Genomic DNA, 21,630 nt, shown 5'->3' with positions numbered 1-21,630 from the left:
TTAAATGGGTATTTCACTCTCACCGCGTGGAGTATTCGGAGCCAAAGACTGGATGCCATTTTCTCCCTCCCCATTTCTTGCTCTATCACAGGGTCTCGAGCAATGGATCCCAACTGTCGTGCTTCATCACCTTCAATTACATGACTATCAGCTCCCTTGTCCCAGCATCGCACCAGCCAGGTGAGGACTTCTTCACCAGGCAAGCGCATATAATCTCTCCGTAAATCTCGAAGCTCTCTTGTGGTCAGTGATTGTGTAATTTCGCTTTCTCGCATAATTTCTTGTCCATCTCTCCCACGTAGAATCTTTTCCACCTCTCTCTTTACTCTTCCACTCCTACGTGGGACTGCTCCCACTTCCTCCCTATATCTCTCATGTGGAGGTGGAGACTGAGCATGCCGTGGGGATAAGTTTCTATATTGTTCACGCCGCGGAGATGGTTTCCTATGCCGTTCATACCGTGGGGATGGACTCCTACGCCGTTCACGCCGCGGAGATGGACTTCTACGTCGTTCATACCGTGGGGATGGACTCCTACGCCGTTCACGCCGCGGAGATGGACTTCTGCGTCGTTCACGCCGTGGAGATGGACTTCTATGCCATTCATGCCGTGGGGATGGACTCCTGCGTCGTTCGCGATACCCAGCTGGTGGAGGTAGTGAGTAATCTTTCACGTGGTGAGATAAGGGCCTCTTCCTCCAATCATTCACACCTCCAAGAGAAGGTTGGGTCTGGAGGGGTAGGGATAATTCCCCCTCCAATTGAGGGGAATGCTTTGGCTCCTTCTTTGCGTCTTTTGTAACACTGAATGTGTAGTCAGGATATAAATCATCAAGCGACAATATACCACCGGCCGTTTGTACTGTTGCTTTCTTTTCTCTTGATGCTGTTCTGTATTCCTTTGGGCGTGCCCCTAGTTCTCTTGGACGTGCTCCTTCCCGTGTAACCGTTTCTTCCTCTCTGGTACCTGCTTCTTCTCTTCCAATCGCTCCTTCCTCAGTCACAACCACTACTTCCTCTCTCGCAGTCGCGCCTTCATCACTTGCTGTTGCTCCTTCTCCCATTGCTGCCGCTCCTTCGTCCACTACATCTTGAGTGAATTGGATAGGTTCTTCTGTTCCTTCTTCTTCTTCTTCTTCTTCTCTTTCTTCTGTGCGTTCTGGTTGGGGAGATGAGTCTGTAAGTTCCTTGATCTCTCTTACCCACGTCTTCTTCTTCTTCATAGGGGCAATGATGACCTTCCGGTTCTTAGCTTGAGTCCCGGTTCTAGTGGGCTTAGTAGAAATGGCATTGACTTCAAGTTGTGTTTGGACCCCAACTTCTGTGGACCTAATAGGGACATCACTGGTTTCAAGTGGCGTGGTTTGGGTTTCTGTGTCGACCTTACCCCTTTGAAGGTGGTCTATGGCAGCTCGATAAGCATTAGCCAGGCCCCAGCACAAAGCGGAGAATTGCATATTCGGATCTTTGTAGGAAAAACACCCTTCTGCCAAACAGTGGGCCATCTCACCAGAATCAAACATTTGTTCTGGTGTGAACTCCCAATTAATGGGGGGTGACACATGTCCTACTAATCTACCGAAATCTTCCCAAGCTCCATGCCACCCGGGGACTGGCCTGTCTGCAGCCCTTTCCAAAGTTCCAGCGAGTCCCTTTGAGGTGTGATCTTTCCTACAAGAGGGAAGGCAACGGAACCCCATTCTTCCAAGTTTAAGTAGCACTTCCAGTACCTTTATCAATGACAGTACTGTTGCAATAAGATTTATATAGTAATTAGAGCCAATTTTAACCATGGGGATTTCCTTTACCAAATCTTCGATGTCAAAATTAAAGGATGGAAGCAATTTGTTCCATCCATCCTCAAGGTCTGGACGTCTCCCTATACGGTAGCCTAACACAGGTGTAAAGGTGGCTAGAATTATAAGACAAATTAATGAAATAGCCATTGTTTTTTGTTATTATTTCTTCTTGATCCCAAAACAAACCTTTGTTTATATAAACAAAGTTTCCTTGGCTGCTTTCCCAGACTCTGGCAGTGTTCCCAGACCTGTTCCCAAAACAATAGATTGGTTTTGCAAAACAACACCGAGCTTGGCTGTCTTCCTGGAAAAACGTTTATCAAAACAAGCCAAACTTAACCAAAATATCCCACTTCTGACACCAAAAATGTTGTGCAAGTTTCGAGCTGGCTTCCCGCCAAGTCCCCGAAACTCGACAACAAGGACCCGCCTCCCAGAGAGGGAAAAGAAAACCAAGCAGCCAAAGCTATAGCAAATATATATATATATATATATATATTACATATGAGACAGATACACAAAAGGAGAATACCACACACAGAAGGGGGGGGGGGGGGGGGGGAAGGGGAAGGGAGAAGGACAAAAAGGGGCAAGGACCGAACAAGCCAACCAGCCGACCGAAGGCAAACTAGCAAAAAATCTCACCACTTCCCTTCGAACAGGCAGGATGGCTAGACACGGCCCAAGGCTCTCCCCTCACGCGTGGCAGATAACGGTAGTCACTGTAGGCCTCGGCTCCAGATAAACCAGACCAAAACAGGGACCCGCCGTTCTCGAACCTCGCCGGAAAGGAAGAGAGCGAGATGCCTCCCGCTGGCCTTATTTATACCTCAAGTTACGTAAAGGAATAGCATGGAATACTTCCGTGGTCACTTTTCTAGTTTCCTTCCTGGTTACAAGTTGGTCTCCAGGAAGGCCTAGAGTGAAACCACCACATTCTCCACCCCTTATTCCATACTATTTCTTTACGCAACACCTATGTCTCACGTTCGTCTACATCCCGCGCATATATATACACATTTGCATATATATATATATATAGTTCTTGTTGGTCTCTCGGCACAGTTGTCTCGTCGTTGGAAAATCAATACAGATGTCAGTTCAGTCCAGATCTTTGGTCTCCTCAGTCACCATTACAATTCTGATTTTATGGCTGTTTCATCACTGGACTGTCTCATCACTGGATACCAGCAACAGCTTAGTTCAGGTCTCTCTCTCATCTGGTGACTGGCTTCCTGTAAAAACACAACTTAGGACATACAATTAGTTTTTCCCCAAGGCTAAGTTTCCTTGAGGCACACACTGGATGACTCCATCCTTCCTCATTACCCACCACGTATGTCCTGGCCCTTGAGCAAAGACAATCCCACGAATGGGTTTGTCTTGGCCTGAGGCAGGGGTAACCCAAACAGCTTTCCCTAGCATTCCCCTCAAATGGATTGCTGGAACTTTATCTCCATCAACAATGTGAAGGGATTCTGCCTGTGCAGGGCCAGCTCGATTGACAGAACCCCTGGTGTTAACTAGCCAGGTAGCCTTGGCTAAGTTCTTGTCCCAGTTTTTATAAGTCCCCTCACCTAATAACTTTAGAGTGGTCTTCAATAATCCGTTATATCTCTCAACCTTCCCAGCAGCTGGTGCATGGTATGGAATGTGGTATACCCATTCGATACCATGTTCCCTCGCCCAAGTGGTGACTAATTCATTTTTGAAATGAGTCCCGTTGTCTGACTCGATACGTTCTGGGGTCCCATGTCTCCACAAAACTTGCTTTTCAAGGCCTAGAATGGTATTTCGGGCCGTTGCGTGGGGCACTGAAAAAGTCTCTAGCCATCCGGTTGTTGCTTCCACCATGGTAAGTACATAGCACTTACCTTGGCGGGTCTGTGGCAGTTTGATATAATCAACCTGCCATGCCTCTCCATACTTATACTTATCCCATCGTCCACCATACCACAGGGGCTTCAGTCTTTTTGCCTGCTTAATAGCGGCACAAGTTTCACAATCATGGATAACTTCAGAAATTACATCCATGCTTAAATCCACCCCTCGGTCTCGTGCCCATCTGTGGGTGGCATCTCGGCCCTGATGACCGGAAGCATCATGGGCCCATCGAGCTAGAAACAATTCTCCTTTCTGCTGCCAGTCTAGGTCTACTTGTGACACTCCTATCTGTGCAGCTCGGTCTGCTTCTCTGTTGTTATTGTGTTCTTCATTAGCTCGCTTCTTGGGCATGTGGGCATCTACATGGTGGACTCTCACATTCAGATTCTTCGCTCTGGTAGCGATGTCCTGCCACAAGTCAGCAGCCCAGATGGGTTTTCCTCCACGCCTCCAGTTCATCTTCTTCCATCGATCCAACCATCCCCATAAGGCATTGGCTATCATCCACGAGTCAGTGTAGAGGTAGAGCCTTGGCCATCCTTCTCGTTCAGCAATGTCCAGGGCCAATTGGACAGCTTTGAGCTCTGCAAATTGACTTGACTCGCCTTGACCTTCAGCAGCTTCTGCCACTCGTCGGGTGGGACTCCAAACGGCCGCTTTCCACTTCCGGTTCCTTCCTACAATTCGGCAAGAACCATCAGTGAAAAGGGCATAACGCCTTTCTTCATCTGGCAGCTGATCAAATGGCGGAGCTTCTTCAGCTCGGCTCACTGGTTCTTCCTCTTCTTCTGCCAGGCTGAAGTTCCCACCTTCAGGCCAATTTGTGATAACCTCCAGAATTCCAGGGCGATTTGAGCTTCCCAATCGTACACGCTGCGTAATCAAGGCTATCCACTTGCTCCATGTAGCATCCGTGGCATGATGCGTAGGGGGCACCTTCCCTTTGAACATCCAGCTCAAGACGGGTAATCGGGGTGCCAGGAAGAGCTGTGCTTCGGTACCAATTACCTCTGAAGCTGCTCGTATACCTTCATACGCCGCTAAGATTTCCTTTTCCACAGGGGTGTAATTGGCCTCAGAACCTCTGTAGCTTCGGCTCCAGAAACCCAGTGGTCGCCCTCGCGTCTCGCCAGGCACCTTTTGCCAGAGGCTCCAGGAGGGACCTTTATCTCCAGCTGCAGAGTAGAGCACATTCTTTACATCTGGTCCCATTCTAACTGGTCCAAGAGCCACGGCATGTGCAATTTCTTGCTTGATCTGCCTGAAAGCTTGTTGTTGCTCAGGACCCCACTGGAAATTGTTCTTTTTACGGGTCACAAAGTAAAGAGGGCTCACAATCTGACTGTATTCTGGGATATGCATCCTCCAGAAGCCTATGGCTCCCAGAAAAGCTTGGGTTTCTTTCTTGTTTGTGGGGGGAGCCATTGCTACAATCTTGTTGATTATGTCTGTTGGTATCTGGCGTCGTCCATCTTGCCATTTCACCCCTAGGAATTGGATCTCTCGGGCAGGTCCCTTGACTTTGCTCTTCTTGATAGCGAAACCGGCCTCGAGGAGAATCTGGATGATCGTCTGTCCTTTTTTGAAAACTTCTTCTGCTGTATCCCCCCATACAATGATGTCATCGATGTACTGGATGTGTTCGGGAGCCTTACCCTTCTCTAGTGTGACCTGGATCAGTCCATGACAGATGGTTGGACTGTGTTTCCACCCCTGGGGCAGTCGATTCCAGGTGTATTGAACGCCCCTCCAGGTGAAAGCAAACTGTGGCCTGCACTCTGCCGCTAAAGGAATGGAGAAAAACGCGTTGGCTATGTCGATGGTGGCGTACCACTTTGCTGTCTTGGACTCCAACTCATATTGGAGCTCCAGCATATCTGGCACGGCAGCACTCAACGGTGGCGTAACTTCATTTAAGCCACGATAGTCCACAGTCAGTCTCCACTCTCCATCGGATTTACGCACAGGCCAGATGGGGCTGTTGAAGGGTGAATGGGTTCTGCTGACCACCCCTTGGCTCTCCAACTTTCGGATCATTTTGTGGATAGGGATCACAGCATCTCGGTTTGTCCGATACTGTCGTCTGTGTACAGTTGTTGTGGCCATTGGCACTTCTTGATCTTTAACTCGTAGTAATCCTACAATGGAAGGGTCTTCTGAAAGGCCAGGAAGGGCAGACAATTGCTTGGACCCCTCTTCAATCACCGTGGCTACACCAAAAGCCCACCGGTACCCTTTCGGGTCCTTGAAGTATCCTCTTCTTAGGTAGTCCATACCAAGGATGCAAGGGGCTTCTGGCCCCGTCACAATGGGACGCTTTTCCCATTGGTCTCCCGTCAAGCTCATGTCCGCCTCTACTACTGACAATTCTTGAGACCCTCCTGTCACTCCAGAAATAGTAACAGTCTCGGTACTCTTATACTCCGAAGGCATTACAGTACACTGGGCTCCAGTATCTATCAAGGCCTGGTATCTCTGAGGATCCGATGTGCCAGGCCATCGGACCCACACAGCCCAGTAAACCCGGTTATCTTCTTGGTCCCTCTCCTTCTCCTGGCAGAAGGCAGGGCCCCTCTACTGGTCTTGATCAGAGCATTCGTCGTCAGAGTTTGACTTTGACTTCTTAGACTTTTTGCCATTGTCGAAGTGGACCTCCATCTTCTCGTGTTTCGGCGATCGCAGTTTCTCTTCTAAGAAATCTCCGTCTACTACATAGACAACTTTCTTGTCAGTCTTCTTTCGCTTCAGCTCCCTCACTCTAGCTTCAAGCTTAGAAGTGGGTTCACCATCCCACTTCTTCATGTTTTCTCCTTTACTACGAAGGTATGCCCATAGTTGGTTACGTGACCCACGCTTAGAGTTCTCTTTCCTTCGACGTGTGAATGACAGGGACCGTGAGCAAGATCGAGACCAGGATCGAGGTCTAGGCCGAGGTCGTCTTTGTCGGTCCCGCCGTGATCTTCCCATTGGCCTTTCTTGGTAATCTCTATACCTTCTGTCCTCTCTGTCTCTAAGGTCGTCCTCATATCTGGAATATTCATAATCTCTCTCCGTTCTTTCCCTATCGTAGGTGCGTCGGTACAGGGGATTGAAGGAGTCTTCCATATTTTCCTCGATGGTTCTTATCCAAGCACACATAGTGTCCACGCTTGGTTCATCCATCTTTGGATTATATACGGGTATCAAGCAGGAAATATATGGTTTAGGGGCACCTTGAATTACCTTTTTCCACATTGGTTGCGTGCAGGGAACATTCTCAGGAACTTGGATATCATAATAATCTGGATCAGAATAGATGATCTCCAGCATGGCCAATTCCCGTAGGTATTGGATGCCTTCTTCCGCAGTCCTCCACCTTCTTGAAGAACTCTTCAGGGACTCCTTAAATGGGTATTTCACTCTCACCGCGTGGAGTATTCGGAGCCAAAGACTGGATGCCATTTTCTCCCTCCCCATTTCTTGCTCTATCACAGGGTCTCGAGCAATGGATCCCAACTGTCGTGCTTCATCACCTTCAATTACATGACTATCAGCTCCCTTGTCCCAGCATCGCACCAGCCAGGTGAGGACTTCTTCACCAGGCAAGCGCATATAATCTCTCCGTAAATCTCGAAGCTCTCTTGTGGTCAGTGATTGTGTAATTTCGCTTTCTCGCATAATTTCTTGTCCATCTCTCCCACGTAGAATCTTTTCCACCTCTCTCTTTACTCTTCCACTCCTACGTGGGACTGCTCCCACTTCCTCCCTATATCTCTCATGTGGAGGTGGAGACTGAGCATGCCGTGGGGATAAGTTTCTATATTGTTCACGCCGCGGAGATGGTTTCCTATGCCGTTCATACCGTGGGGATGGACTCCTACGCCGTTCACGCCGCGGAGATGGACTTCTACGTCGTTCATACCGTGGGGATGGACTCCTACGCCGTTCACGCCGCGGAGATGGACTTCTGCGTCGTTCACGCCGTGGAGATGGACTTCTATGCCATTCATGCCGTGGGGATGGACTCCTGCGTCGTTCGCGATACCCAGCTGGTGGAGGTAGTGAGTAATCTTTCACGTGGTGAGATAAGGGCCTCTTCCTCCAATCATTCACACCTCCAAGAGAAGGTTGGGTCTGGAGGGGTAGGGATAATTCCCCCTCCAATTGAGGGGAATGCTTTGGCTCCTTCTTTGCGTCTTTTGTAACACTGAATGTGTAGTCAGGATATAAATCATCAAGCGACAATATACCACCGGCCGTTTGTACTGTTGCTTTCTTTTCTCTTGATGCTGTTCTGTATTCCTTTGGGCGTGCCCCTAGTTCTCTTGGACGTGCTCCTTCCCGTGTAACCGTTTCTTCCTCTCTGGTACCTGCTTCTTCTCTTCCAATCGCTCCTTCCTCAGTCACAACCACTACTTCCTCTCTCGCAGTCGCGCCTTCATCACTTGCTGTTGCTCCTTCTCCCATTGCTGCCGCTCCTTCGTCCACTACATCTTGAGTGAATTGGATAGGTTCTTCTGTTCCTTCTTCTTCTTCTTCTTCTTCTCTTTCTTCTGTGCGTTCTGGTTGGGGAGATGAGTCTGTAAGTTCCTTGATCTCTCTTACCCACGTCTTCTTCTTCTTCATAGGGGCAATGATGACCTTCCGGTTCTTAGCTTGAGTCCCGGTTCTAGTGGGCTTAGTAGAAATGGCATTGACTTCAAGTTGTGTTTGGACCCCAACTTCTGTGGACCTAATAGGGACATCACTGGTTTCAAGTGGCGTGGTTTGGGTTTCTGTGTCGACCTTACCCCTTTGAAGGTGGTCTATGGCAGCTCGATAAGCATTAGCCAGGCCCCAGCACAAAGCGGAGAATTGCATATTCGGATCTTTGTAGGAAAAACACCCTTCTGCCAAACAGTGGGCCATCTCACCAGAATCAAACATTTGTTCTGGTGTGAACTCCCAATTAATGGGGGGTGACACATGTCCTACTAATCTACCGAAATCTTCCCAAGCTCCATGCCACCCGGGGACTGGCCTGTCTGCAGCCCTTTCCAAAGTTCCAGCGAGTCCCTTTGAGGTGTGATCTTTCCTACAAGAGGGAAGGCAACGGAACCCCATTCTTCCAAGTTTAAGTAGCACTTCCAGTACCTTTATCAATGACAGTACTGTTGCAATAAGATTTATATAGTAATTAGAGCCAATTTTAACCATGGGGATTTCCTTTACCAAATCTTCGATGTCAAAATTAAAGGATGGAAGCAATTTGTTCCATCCATCCTCAAGGTCTGGACGTCTCCCTATACGGTAGCCTAACACAGGTGTAAAGGTGGCTAGAATTATAAGACAAATTAATGAAATAGCCATTGTTTTTTGTTATTATTTCTTCTTGATCCCAAAACAAACCTTTGTTTATATAAACAAAGTTTCCTTGGCTGCTTTCCCAGACTCTGGCAGTGTTCCCAGACCTGTTCCCAAAACAATAGATTGGTTTTGCAAAACAACACCGAGCTTGGCTGTCTTCCTGGAAAAACGTTTATCAAAACAAGCCAAACTTAACCAAAATATCCCACTTCTGACACCAAAAATGTTGTGCAAGTTTCGAGCTGGCTTCCCGCCAAGTCCCCGAAACTCAACAACAAGGACCCGCCTCCCAGAGAGGGAAAAGAAAACCAAGCAGCCAAAGCTATAGCAAATATATATATATATATATATATATTACATATGAGACAGATACACAAAAGGAGAATACCACACACAGAAGGGGGGGGGGGGGGGGGGAAGGGGAAGGGAGAAGGACAAAAAGGGGCAAGGACCGAACAAGCCAACCAGCCGACCGAAGGCAAACTAGCAAAAAATCTCACCACTTCCCTTCGAACAGGCAGGATGGCTAGACACGGCCCAAGGCTCTCCCCTCACGCGTGGCAGATAACGGTAGTCACTGTAGGCCTCGGCTCCAGATAAACCAGACCAAAACAGGGACCCGCCGTTCTCGAACCTCGCCGGAAAGGAAGAGAGCGAGATGCCTCCCGCTGGCCTTATTTATACCTCAAGTTACGTAAAGGAATAGCATGGAATACTTCCGTGGTCACTTTTCTAGTTTCCTTCCTGGTTACAAGTTGGTCTCCAGGAAGGCCTAGAGTGAAACCACCACATCTGTGCAGGCCTTGAAGATTGTCTGTGATGGTAGTATCTTTGGGTAATTGATTGTTTCTCCTGCCAACTGATTAGCCTGATTACCTTTTAGACTCTGTTGTCTGCATTGACTAATGTAATCTTAAACACCAAAAACATGTTTAAACACCTACAGCAAAAGACTGCATTTAGTCTTCTTAATACCAATGTGAATCCTGTCTGTAGATCTTGATTCAGTTTTCAGATATAGCTACATACTAACATTTGAAGTGTGTTAACTGGCCAGGACTTCTAGGTACACCTAACAGAAATGATGGTAGACCTGCTCTTTTCTGGTGCAGCACTTGAAGATCTAGGCATATTAAATAGGTTTTCTTTATGTCAGTATCTGAGTAGATCAAATTTATTTGAACTAAACACTTGTGGCTAAACCTGAAATATCATTTGATGCCTGTAATAGAATTTTTCAGCTGTACTATGGATTTTTAGATTTAGACTACTTGTTATAATGCCTTCCTACTCATTCTGAGGTGTTTATGTTTTTCAAAAAAAAAAAAATGAATCGAAGGAATTTATATTTATTTGCCCAGGACACCAACTTCGTGACTGCTCTGGAGCTGGCAGTGAGATTTGGGAAAACACTTATTATACAGGAAATGGATGGAGTGGAGCCTGTACTTTACCCATTGCTAAGAAAAGATCTCATTGCTCAAGGTAAATGACCAAGATCTTTACAAATGCTTCCTCAAAGCTTTTGTAGTTTACATCCATATGGGATGTAAAACTTGATTTTTCTGAAAACTTCAGTATTGTGCAATTTTTTACCTCTTTAGTAATAATCTGTTGCTAACATTTCAGTGCAAAAAATATGTTGGAAATGTGTTCTTGTTTAGTAAGTGGAGAAATACTGAAATGTATTTAGAGAGTTTTTAACTGGATTTAGAATAAAGTGTTTTTATCAACCCTTCAGAATTTTAAGTTAATGTCTAGTGATAATTTCAAATGCATAGTTTTACTTGGAAAGTTGGACCTTAAATAGACCAGAAGTTACACAGCTGGCTGTGCAATTAGAAATCAGAGTTTTAGAATATTGGTGTTGCTGTTTCTCTTTCAGTTGTCTGAAACTAAAGAAGGCACACAGGTCTGTCCCTGATGTTTCTTTGGAATGAGGAGGGTTGTAGATAGCAGCAAAATGGTGGAATTTGGTGAAAGGTGTCCCTTAACTGATGCAATGAAAGGGAAACCCCCCAGCATTTGTTATGCAGTATCTCTGCTTTGGACAGATAATGTACTCTATATAAAACTTCTTTGGATTTAGTTGCTTTAATAACAACTGATATGAAAATTCGTGTTGAAAGTTTAGCAAAAATAAATAGCAATTATATAAGTATCTTAGCATGAATTTTGTTGAATTATATTACATGTTTTCAGATTAAATCACAAGAACTGGGTGGATTAAAAAATACAGCAATATCTGTTTTAAATACTGTCTAAGTTACTGTAATTATAATAGTTTTACATTATCCTTTGTAATTATATTTCTGCCTCAAGTTGTAATTCCTCAGCATGTACCACAGCCTATGCATGTAATTTACAGTATGAGCTTTGGCTACTGAAAAAAGCTCAAGACTTTTTTTGTTGTTGTTTCATCAACCATTGAGATCTAATAATGCATGAGGTAACAGTAATGCTTTAAATGTAAGTACATTTAATGTACTTATTATTAATTAAAGCAAATGTAATAGGATTCTTATATACATTTATCTCCAATATCAGAAAGGTCTGTTTAGTGAAAAGGAAGTTACTTTAAATCATTCTTCCTTTACAGATGTACCTGCTTGTTTATTCTCAGTAAAAGAGTACCAGCAAAGTGGTGACTTCAGGGTTCTGTGGGGGGTTAGGTAGAACATCGTTACAAATTTTTTTTGCCCCTCCAGTTTCTGCTGAATTTTGGAAAGGAGAGATACAGTATTGCAGGCATCTTAATTGATTTTATTCAAGAAATCAAATTGAGAGATGAATATGTCTGCAAAACTGTGGAGAAAGTAGATTAAGTTCAAATATAGTCATTTATTCAGGGAAATTGCTTATAACACTCAGACATCCTATTTACTTGTTAATGGGCTGTGTTAATGCTAAGTCTGTGCAGGTCCAGTCTAGGGAGCTGTTATTTGAAAAGGAGAATGGGTCACTGTTTGAATCTTTTCTGTCACTTTACAAGCAAGCACACACTCCTTCTCTTTGTCAAAATGTGGAGGTAGGAGCCTATCTGCATTATTTTGCTTGTGATGACTGTACATCTCTTCATTACTTGGAATGAAACATTAAGAAAAATGTGAATATATATACTGCAATAAATTCGTCTTTGTACAGCTTCCATTTTCTGTTTGACATTTTTACAACACAGTCCTGAAATTTATTGTGATCCTTGGCATAGAAGCAAAATTGATATGTGATTTTCATCTCTACCAGTGTTTTAGCAAGAGATTTATATTTCTGATGTACAACCAGTGCTAAAAATAGAGAAGCACCTAACTATGCCATCTTGGAAATTTTTCTGGAATGGGAATTTTCACTTGTTAACTTTTCATCTTATAATTCTGTTCTTATTTCTTTTTCAGTATCAGGAGGCAAAGTCTTATTCTAATCATATGATTGTTTGAGTCTATTCTTTTCTAACCCTGCTAGAATGGAAATCTGGGGTTGGAGGGGGATGGTGAGGGGTCATACATGTAATTTTATTCTGTGACAGGCATATTGAGAAATATTAGGAGTATAAACAGATTGAAACCATGACATCAATTATTTAATAAATTGTTTCTTTCATATTATGATTAAATTAAATGTGTTTATAATAAGACAAATTTATGAGACATTTCTTGATGTAATATTTTTTTTTTCAATCTAATATCTAGATATCCCAACATGTTTAGTTTCATGGACTTGCTCTATAACAATTATCATAGAAAGTAACATTTTAATAGAATTATGATTATACAGCAACATCAACCTTCTACAAATAAATGTAACAGATCCAAAGATGAAATCTAATGGGTTTGGATCATATTCAGAAAATGTTGAACCATTTTAATTATCAAATATAAAATTATGGCTAGTATGTTTTGCTAGAGTGGTATACAGTTGTGGAAATGTAAGTGAATATGTTTAAATTATGACAGGTTTCTTACACGTAAGGGGGATTCTCCAGTGGATCTTCTGTGTATTTATGTCTCCTGTTCATGGTTTGAAGATTTCAAAGATTCGTTAATATTACTTTTACTTCAATTGTATTTTTTGCCATTTAGTCTTTATGTGATGGGTAAGGATCATTAAACTACTCAGGTGTATTAAATATTCTCACTATTTAGCTGTCCTATACTAGTGCTATCTTATTCCTTTTTTTCTCTAACAACGCAGGTTAGGATATGTTCCTTGAATTTTTTAAATTTGTATTCCTTTCAAAAAAGTTTATAAATAAATCTTCTAAAATTCACTTACATCTCATCGTCATAAAGTATTACACAAATACCATTATTTTACATTGATGTTTCTTGATGATGGTTTTACAATGTTCCAGTCAGAGTGCATATAACGTCTGCTTATTATTTACAGGACCCCGTTATGCTATACAAATAGGTGAAAAAATGATAGATTATAATGAAGAGTTCCGTCTTTTTCTGTCAACAAGAAACCCCAATCCCTTCATTCCACCTGATGCTTCTTCTATTGTTACAGAAGTAAACTTTACCACAACAACAAGTGGCCTAAGAGGACAGGTAGGCATTTAGAATAAAAATAGTGTATATGTATAGTGCACATGCATAAATGCATCCAGTGTCTGGAAGAAGCCCTATGGTGCAGTTTGTGTTAATGGTCATGGAGGTATTTTTTTAGCTCACAAATATAAATAGTAAAATCAAAGCTAAGACTAAATTTAAATTTTAAAATCTTGTTTTTATGCACTTTGGAACTAAGTAGTGAGTTCAACAGAGAAAATTAAAATTGTCTCGTACTTCAGTTGCAACAGATTAATTGCTAAGCCTCTGCTTTCTGTTCAGGATACATTTATGGTACCATGGAAACATTTCTGTTGCAGCTCTCTAGTGTCCTACTTAGAGAATAATGCTATTCTGTACCATCAAAATTTTGTGTACAGGAAAAACGTAGTGAAATCAAAACACTGTATATTTTACTTCCTCCAAAATGCTAGTAGCTTTTGAGGTTTTCTCTGTAAGGTTTAGGAAGCAAAATGTAACATTCAAATGGAAGAAAGAGAAAAAAAAAGGGAAATTAAGGGAAATAAACCCCCTCTTTATTTGGTATAAAACAAGTTTTTCCACACTAATGAGGCTTAGAATAGGATGTAGGTAAGATGTTGATAAGATGCAATTCAAAATGTGAAGCACAGATATCTGTATCAATTTTCTCCTTCCACTGGAGGTAGGGAATTGACATCAGGCAATGTAACCATGAAAATTGACCCCCTTTTGAAGTGGAAATGCAGAAGAACGAACTTTGTTTTCTCTCTGTTAGGAGGAGAGAGGTTTGATTGGTAGGCATGCTGGAAAGAAATTTGCTGCCATTCTTTCCAGTTTGTGCTTTCCTACGTCACCTGATGTAGGAAATACATATCTGATAACAATACATGCGAAAGTGAAGACTGCCAGTCATTTAAACATGCATGTAATTCAGATTGAGGTGCAAAGGTTTAGGTCTAAGCATGAAACATTGTGAATGAATGTCCTCAATAAAGTCATCCAGAGCCTCCTTGAGATGCTCTGGAGTATCTCACCTGGCTTGCATCTGCTGTTATACTCAAGGCATGATTCACAGTAGTTCCTGGATTATCCTGACCACTACAGGATATGCTGGATATGTACATAGATTTAAAGCTATTCGATGTCTGCTGGAACTGAGTAAACCCTCAGAAATCTACTTTCAAGTAGATTCTTTCAGAATATATACTTTCAGTATATGTTCTATATGATGAATGAGTATATATTGTGCTATATAACTAATGAATACATATTTTGAAATATTAGAGTGTTTCTTATCCTGCTGAATAATCTTCTTTGTTTTTAGCTTTTGGCTTTAACTATTCAGCATGAAAAACCTGATTTGGAAGAGCAGAAGACGAAACTGTTACAACAGGAAGAAGATAAGAAGATACAGCTAGCTAAGCTTGAGGATTCTCTTTTGGAGGTAAAATAAATTTACATCTTTTATATCTGTTATACCAAAAAATAGTGTTCATATTGTTATGTATTTGAATGAAACTATACTGTTTCTTTTTCAAATTATGAGTTTTAACTGAAGCCACATTTTTAGGCTTGTGAATCATGTCAAATGATACTTTTAAGTTGAGAAATGATCCTGTGTAGTGAAAGGAAAAAAAAATCCCAGTACAAAATGGAAGGATTGTTGAGAGACATTTAAAATTTTAAACCTCCACAATTATTTCTAACTAAGCTGTTAGTTTTTATAGATTAGACTGGCCATTTATTAGTCTGGCCTACAAGAGAGCTGGAGAGGGACTTATTACAAGAGCATGTAGTGATAGGACAAGGGGGAATGGCTTCCAACTAAAAGACGGTACTTTTAGATTAGATATTAGGAAGAAATTCTTTGCTGTAAGGGTGGTGAGGCACTGGAACTCATTGCCCAGACAACTTGTGTGCCTCATCCCTGTTCAAGTGTTCAAGGCCAGATTGGATGGGGCTTTGAGCAGACTGGTCTAGTGGAAGATGTTGCTGCTCATGGTCCCTTCCAACCCAAACTGTTCTATGATTCTATGATTGATAGCTCTGTTTTAGAATTTTGTACATGATTATCTGATGTGATTTGAATTTCAGCATTTACTGTCCCTATTAAACTCCTTATTAATTCTCAAATACTAAGCCCTTTCTTAAAACTGTGATAGGGCAGCTTTCTCTTATAGGAAGAGGGAAACTTGCTCTCTAAAAAAATTCCATGTCCAAATTTAATAATTTTTAGCATCTTATTTTCTACCAGAAACTGAGACTTCAGGGATACCACTATTTGACCTTTTAGAACAGACTTTTTTTGTTATATTGGAACTCCAAGATTTTTTACATTTGTCTGATCTGAGTTACCAAGCACAAAACTTAAGATAGCTGATACCTAAGATATTTGCAACAAAAAGTGGCCAAGTATTAACACCGAGTTGGTTTCAACTTTGGAATTCTATTTAGCACTGGAATCAATACTCTTTGACCCCAAAGATAGAAAGCTAAGGCTCAGTGGAAACTGGCAGATGCTACATGGACTTTGTCAACAAAGAAATCAGTGCTGAAGGTGGTCTAGCTAAATTCAAGTTAAAGCAACATTACCATTCCATCTGAAGTACTGTACTGGTTTTCTTCTGAAAGCCTTGGAGTAAAGACATAGGTGCTGTGGTGATCTCGTAGCTTACAGTGTGATTCCTTGTAGCAAAATTGGATTCCTTGAATGCTGTCCTACAGGTAGTTGTTCAGAACTGACCTGACTGACAAGAAGCCAATTTTCTGTTGCTGTCTGACTAAAAAAAAAATGTATTGAAGTATATTTACTGAGGGTTAGTAAAAAACATGTATTATTAGGGAATCATTCAAGCTTTTGCCACTTCTTGGAGGTGAAATTAATTGCACGGGAGAACGCAGGGAAAATGTGAGGCAATCTCAAGGATTTTGAGGTAATCTCTGATTACAAAAGTGAAATTGTTGTGATGTAAATATTTGTCTCAGTTGAAAATGAGAACTAGATTGTATAGGGGATAGTGGAATGTTTTTGAAGGAAAATGAATTTTTGAATGACTGGGTACAGGAAGTTGTTACGAGTAGCTTCAGGTTAAATTGGAAGTTAAATGGAAATTTACCATGGATTTTTTAGTGCCTAAGACCCTGATCGTAGAAAGCATTCTGAAAAGCTTGCTGATGACTTATGTTTCAGAACCTGGCAATCTGGATTTTTGGAGTACCTTCTTGAGTTGTATTTTCCATGCTTCTTTAAAACATCATCTGAGTTTTTGGAATAACCATCTGTTCAGAAATATGTACAGGTCAGAAAGATGGACAGCTTCCAAAATAGTTACTTTACAGGATTGTTTGTTGGTTTTTTTTTTTAGCGTAACATAAATTACTTTTTTTTTTTCCAGACACTTGCCACATCACAAGGCAATATACTAGAAAATAAGGATCTGATAGAGTCTCTGAATCAAACTAAAGCAAGTAGTGCAGTCATCCAAGAATCGCTGGCTGAATCTCACAGACTTCAGACTTTCCTTGATAAGGTAGAAGAATATTTTAATCTTTTATTACTGTTTTTTTCCTGCTAAAAATAGTCATCTTCTATATACAGAAGACACATACATCCACAGGAATATAAGTAACATATTAAATTAACTTTTCTGAGTAAATGATATTTGGGATAAGCAAGCACAGATAGTATTTTTGTTAATTAAATTGCTTTGTTTTACACATGCTGAATAATTACACAATTTAAAGTCCACCAGTTTGAGTTAAAGGGTGTTTGGCAGGTAACGAGGTTTGACTTCATTTTACCATCCTCTGTTGCAAACATTCTGGATCATATTGATGTTTTTACTTAATATATCCCTTTCTGTTGGAAAAGTTTAGTTTAAAATTTTCCATTGAATTTTGAGGTATGTTCTGTTGTGAAAAGAGACCTCAGTGCCCTAGGGATTTATTTCCATCATATTCTTAATTTTAAAAAAGTTTCCAATTTGGATATCAAAAAGCATTGAAGTCTTCAGTTCTGGTCCCTCAATTTGGAGAATTGGAAAGGATACGGTTTCCTAAAACAGTGGGAATCATCCACATGTTTTTTTGATGGGATGAGTAATAGTTTATGCAATAAGCAGTAGGTGGCAGTAACGCACCGAGTTTTTATGTGTGTGTTGTTTTTCTCTGCAGGAGAGGGACTCCTATCTCCCTTTGGCCGAGAGTGCCAGCAAGATGTACTTCATTATCTCTGACTTGTCCAAAATTAATAATATGTACCGCTTTAGTTTGGCGGCTTTCCTGCGACTTTTCCAAAGGGCTCTGCAAACCAAGCAGGTATTTTCTCTTCTGAAGCTGCTAATGCTGCAGAAGAATCAATCTGCTTTGATCCTTAGAATTTATTAGCTTCTCTGGACATTTTAAAAAAAATTATAATAAAAGTTGATGAAATGTATAATAAGTAGTTATGCTGAACTGTTGTGCTTTAGATATTCAGAATCCATGCACATGGAATTTTAAATTATTTTACGTTGCATATAAATCAGGGTATTGCTGTGCCATCTGAAAGCAGAATAACTCCTATTTGTGATTTCAGACTTCCTCTTTGTCTAAGATGAACTAGGAAAACAAAGGTTGATTATAACTTTACTGAAAGCTTTATTTAAATAAATTAATGATCTAATCTGCTAATAATGCTAATTTTATCAACAAAGGGTAGAATAAGAAAATACCTATATATCTACAGGGCTCAGTTACGCAAAGGAAGATCAAAATTTTGTCTGCTTTTATACAGTTTGTAAGCATGCCTTATTGAAAATGTAATTTCTATTTTTCTGTGTTCTGATGGCCTGTATATCCTTATTAGAGCACAGAATTAATTTATTCCTTGTCACCAAACTCTTTAGATCTAAATAGCCACACTGAGTAATGATGCGTTTTCTTTTTATTCAGGGTCTCCAAAATTCATCGTATTTCTCTTTGTTTTTACTTTAAAAAGACATTCACCAACCTTTCATCATGTCTCCTTTGGATTCCCCTTTATGGTGACATCCATGATTTACAACTTTCCTTCAGCTTCAGTCATATCAGGAACACAGTTCTAACTATGTGAACTTGCCCTCTTTAAAGTTCTTATTTCTTCTTTTCGACAACATGAGGTTTTAACTTCTTTTTTCTTACTTCACACTTCTTTATAATTTCTTTCTTTTCTGCCTATTATGTTACCATATTAAAGCTCAACTTCTGGTTTTGCCTTCATTACCTTCTTTCTTTTTCCTCTATCCGGTTCTTAATTTTTGAATCATTTAGGCATGGGAAAGGTATTAGTCAAATCAGTTGTCCAGTTGCCCTCCTTAAACTCATCTTTTTAAATTCCAGCATGGTAGAAAGGAACTTATACTATCTGTTACACATTCCATGCCTCCCAGCCCCTTTCTTCTTTTGTCCTGTCTTTTTTTCACTTTTTTCATGTTAGAATTAGTTTTTCAGTCTTGACCTTTGAAGGACAGGATACACTTATTATTTTCTACAACGTTCATTTCATTTGGGCCAGATTTGGCCAGAAGTTTAGTAACTACACTTAACATCAACATACCTGTTTAGTAGTATTAAATGTAGTAATTCAATGCCTAAGCAATTTTTTACCTAGTGAAAACTATGGGATTTCAAGAATATTAATGTTAGGAGAAGAAACTGTTCTCTCATTCTTTGTATATTTACCTTATACAAAGTTGTATAATGTTCATAATCAAAATATTCAGACCCAAAATATTTATTTCTTAATACTTCAGCATGAATTTCTCAGTTAATCATCTACTGATTGATATGTGCAGCTGAATTTAATAATATGTTTTTAGAACTGGTGTCATGTAGCATCCAGATTATTTGTGTCATTTTTCTGAAATTTACAAAGTACATAAAAAAATTTTTACTTCCACATGAATTTTTGGAACCCAAAATTTCTTTTTTAGGATTCAAGTAACACTGAGGAAAGAATCAAGTTGCTTATTGGCTCATTGAAACATGCAGTGTATGAATATGTTTGTCGTTGTTTGTTTAAGGTAAGATTGTATTTTTTCTGACTTAAGACAGTGCACTGGGTTTGAAAGTATTCTTTCAGCAGCCAACACTTGATCTACTTCAAATAAGCAGTACTGTGTAATAGATACAAAAAATTACACTATCAATATTTAACATGCAAAATGAGGAGGACTAACAATTAGGATATGACAAAATTAATATTGCTTATGGACATTTTTCCCCAGAGCTCCTCATTTTGGCTTCATAGCCAGTCCTGGGCTTTGCCGTCTCCTGAGCACTTTTTTTTTCCTGTTTGCTCTTACTTCTTGCATTCCTTAGTATGAGTGTTTGACCTAGCTGTCATGATAAGGTTTTGTGTGATTATTTGGGGGTTTTTTGTATTTTTTTTTTAAAGGAAACAGAAGTGATTGTGATAGATTGACAGTTGGACTTGATAATCTTAAAGGTCTCTTCCAACCCTGATGATTCTATGATTCTAAAAAACCCCCACATTGTGATATTCTCCTTTCTCTTTTCTCAACCTGTCCCAAATCTCTACCTGCTACCTTGTTTGTTTCCATCTGTTCCCTTGTTCCTCCATGTAATGTTCCTAATGTGTTTCTTCTTTATGTCAGTCAGGTATCTTTTCTCTTCTTGCTTTCTTATTGAAAACCTAGGATAGATATGCCTTTGATTTTCTGGTTTAAGTTTTACTTTCGCATGGAACTATCATGACAAGAGGTATTTGTCTCATAATACCAGCCTGAAGAATGCACAGTAGGTCTGCATAGATGGTTTGAGTAGTAGTAGAAATTACACAAGTCTGGAGTTTGATCAGTGAGAATGGAGAGATCTTGAAAATTTTACACCAACTCCTCCCCTCTCCCCCAATCTAGCAACATTTTATTTAAGGTACAGAGGTAGCAGATATTTCTTAGAAATTTTGTTTATCAAAGTCCAAGGGGATTCTCATGGAATTTTCTCATCATATTTAATGTCTGCATTTGAAGTCATGAGTATGTGAAGCGTTCCACTAAGTCATTACGTCTTGTGAATATTGGAAGGCAGCAATTTTTGCACATAAGAAAAGAGCAGAGATTTCAAGTGTAGGGCACAGAGGAGAGATTTCTAGTAGGAAGGATTTTAACTGTGAGCATTCATATTGGAGTTTAGAAAATACTGAAAGTCTGTTTCTGTGCAACTTCAGACTAATGGTCCATCCAGCTTAATATTGTGTTCTAATAGCTGAGAGAAAAAATAAGCTCCTCACACCATCAATAATTCACTACTACTTCCACCTTTTATCCGTGAAAATTTTTAAAGACTGCTGTGACACTGAGGCTTTACTCGTGTCTTCATAAAAGGTATAGCTGATACAAGTTTATATGTTTTTAACCATGTTAGAATTGGGAAGGATGGTTTTTTGTCTGTGGTTTTTCTGTCTATGTTTCTGTGTACCTAGGCTTCAGCTGTGCCCAGAAATTTTCCTGAGCACTGGAATTCACCCACCTGTACTGTTAATTTGTCAAAATAGTTTCTGTTACAGTTAGTATTCTTCCAAACAATTTTCATTCAAATTTTGGATACTGAATCATCCAGGGACTATCCTAATAGGCAGTTTGGATTTGAATTTGCTTGCAGACCTTGTCTGAGAAGATGAAAGAGTTGAGTGGTGTAGTTTGTTCTCAGTGTCATGTAATGTTCATGGATATATTTTATTTATCAGTAAAATGAGACCTCCAGTGCCTTACAGAGTTTGGCACTAATGCCTAGTAGGGACCTATTTGTCTCCCACTCCACTGACCACTTTGCTTTAGTCTCTCAGTTGCAAAGGTACGTAGCAATTTTGCATTAAGGTATATGTCATTAAGTCATTACTATGGAATTAGAGATCACTTATGTTGCTAATGTTGCTTATAAAAAAAGCAGGTGACTTTTGCCGAACATATAAATACATTTTTATTGCTTTTATTTCAGGCTGATCAGCTAATGTTTGCTCTACATTTTGTACGAGGAATGCACCCTGAACTTTTTCAAGAAAATGTAAGTGCTAGAGAAGAAAATCCCCAAGTATTTTGCTTAAATGTAATATG

The 21,630-nt window shown here is 40.6% G+C and overlaps 1 protein-coding gene across 4 annotated transcripts in view; it reads left to right on the top strand.

Moving 5' to 3' along the window:
- Positions 1–21,630, top strand: part of DYNC2H1 (dynein cytoplasmic 2 heavy chain 1) — a 169,766-nt gene that overhangs the window by 68,228 nt on the left and 79,908 nt on the right. For all 4 annotated transcript variants that reach the window (XM_051779783.1, XM_051779782.1, XM_051779784.1 and 1 more), the window contains exons 65-71: positions 10,370–10,493; positions 13,392–13,555; positions 14,862–14,981; positions 16,933–17,067; positions 17,711–17,854; positions 19,489–19,578; positions 21,515–21,580. In XM_051779783.1, the coding sequence (XP_051635743.1) occupies positions 10,370–10,493; positions 13,392–13,555; positions 14,862–14,981; positions 16,933–17,067; positions 17,711–17,854; positions 19,489–19,578; positions 21,515–21,580 (843 nt within the window). The remainder of the gene's footprint in view (positions 1–10,369; positions 10,494–13,391; positions 13,556–14,861; positions 14,982–16,932; positions 17,068–17,710; positions 17,855–19,488; positions 19,579–21,514; positions 21,581–21,630) is intronic.

Source organism: Manacus candei, unplaced genomic scaffold (genome assembly GCF_025592945.1).
Source record: "Manacus candei isolate 608988 ecotype Guabito, Panama unplaced genomic scaffold, ASM2559294v1 h1tg000014l, whole genome shotgun sequence".
In the NCBI taxonomy this organism is placed as follows: Eukaryota; Metazoa; Chordata; class Aves; order Passeriformes; family Pipridae; genus Manacus; species Manacus candei.
This window is presented reverse-complemented; position numbering and strand designations above follow the sequence as displayed.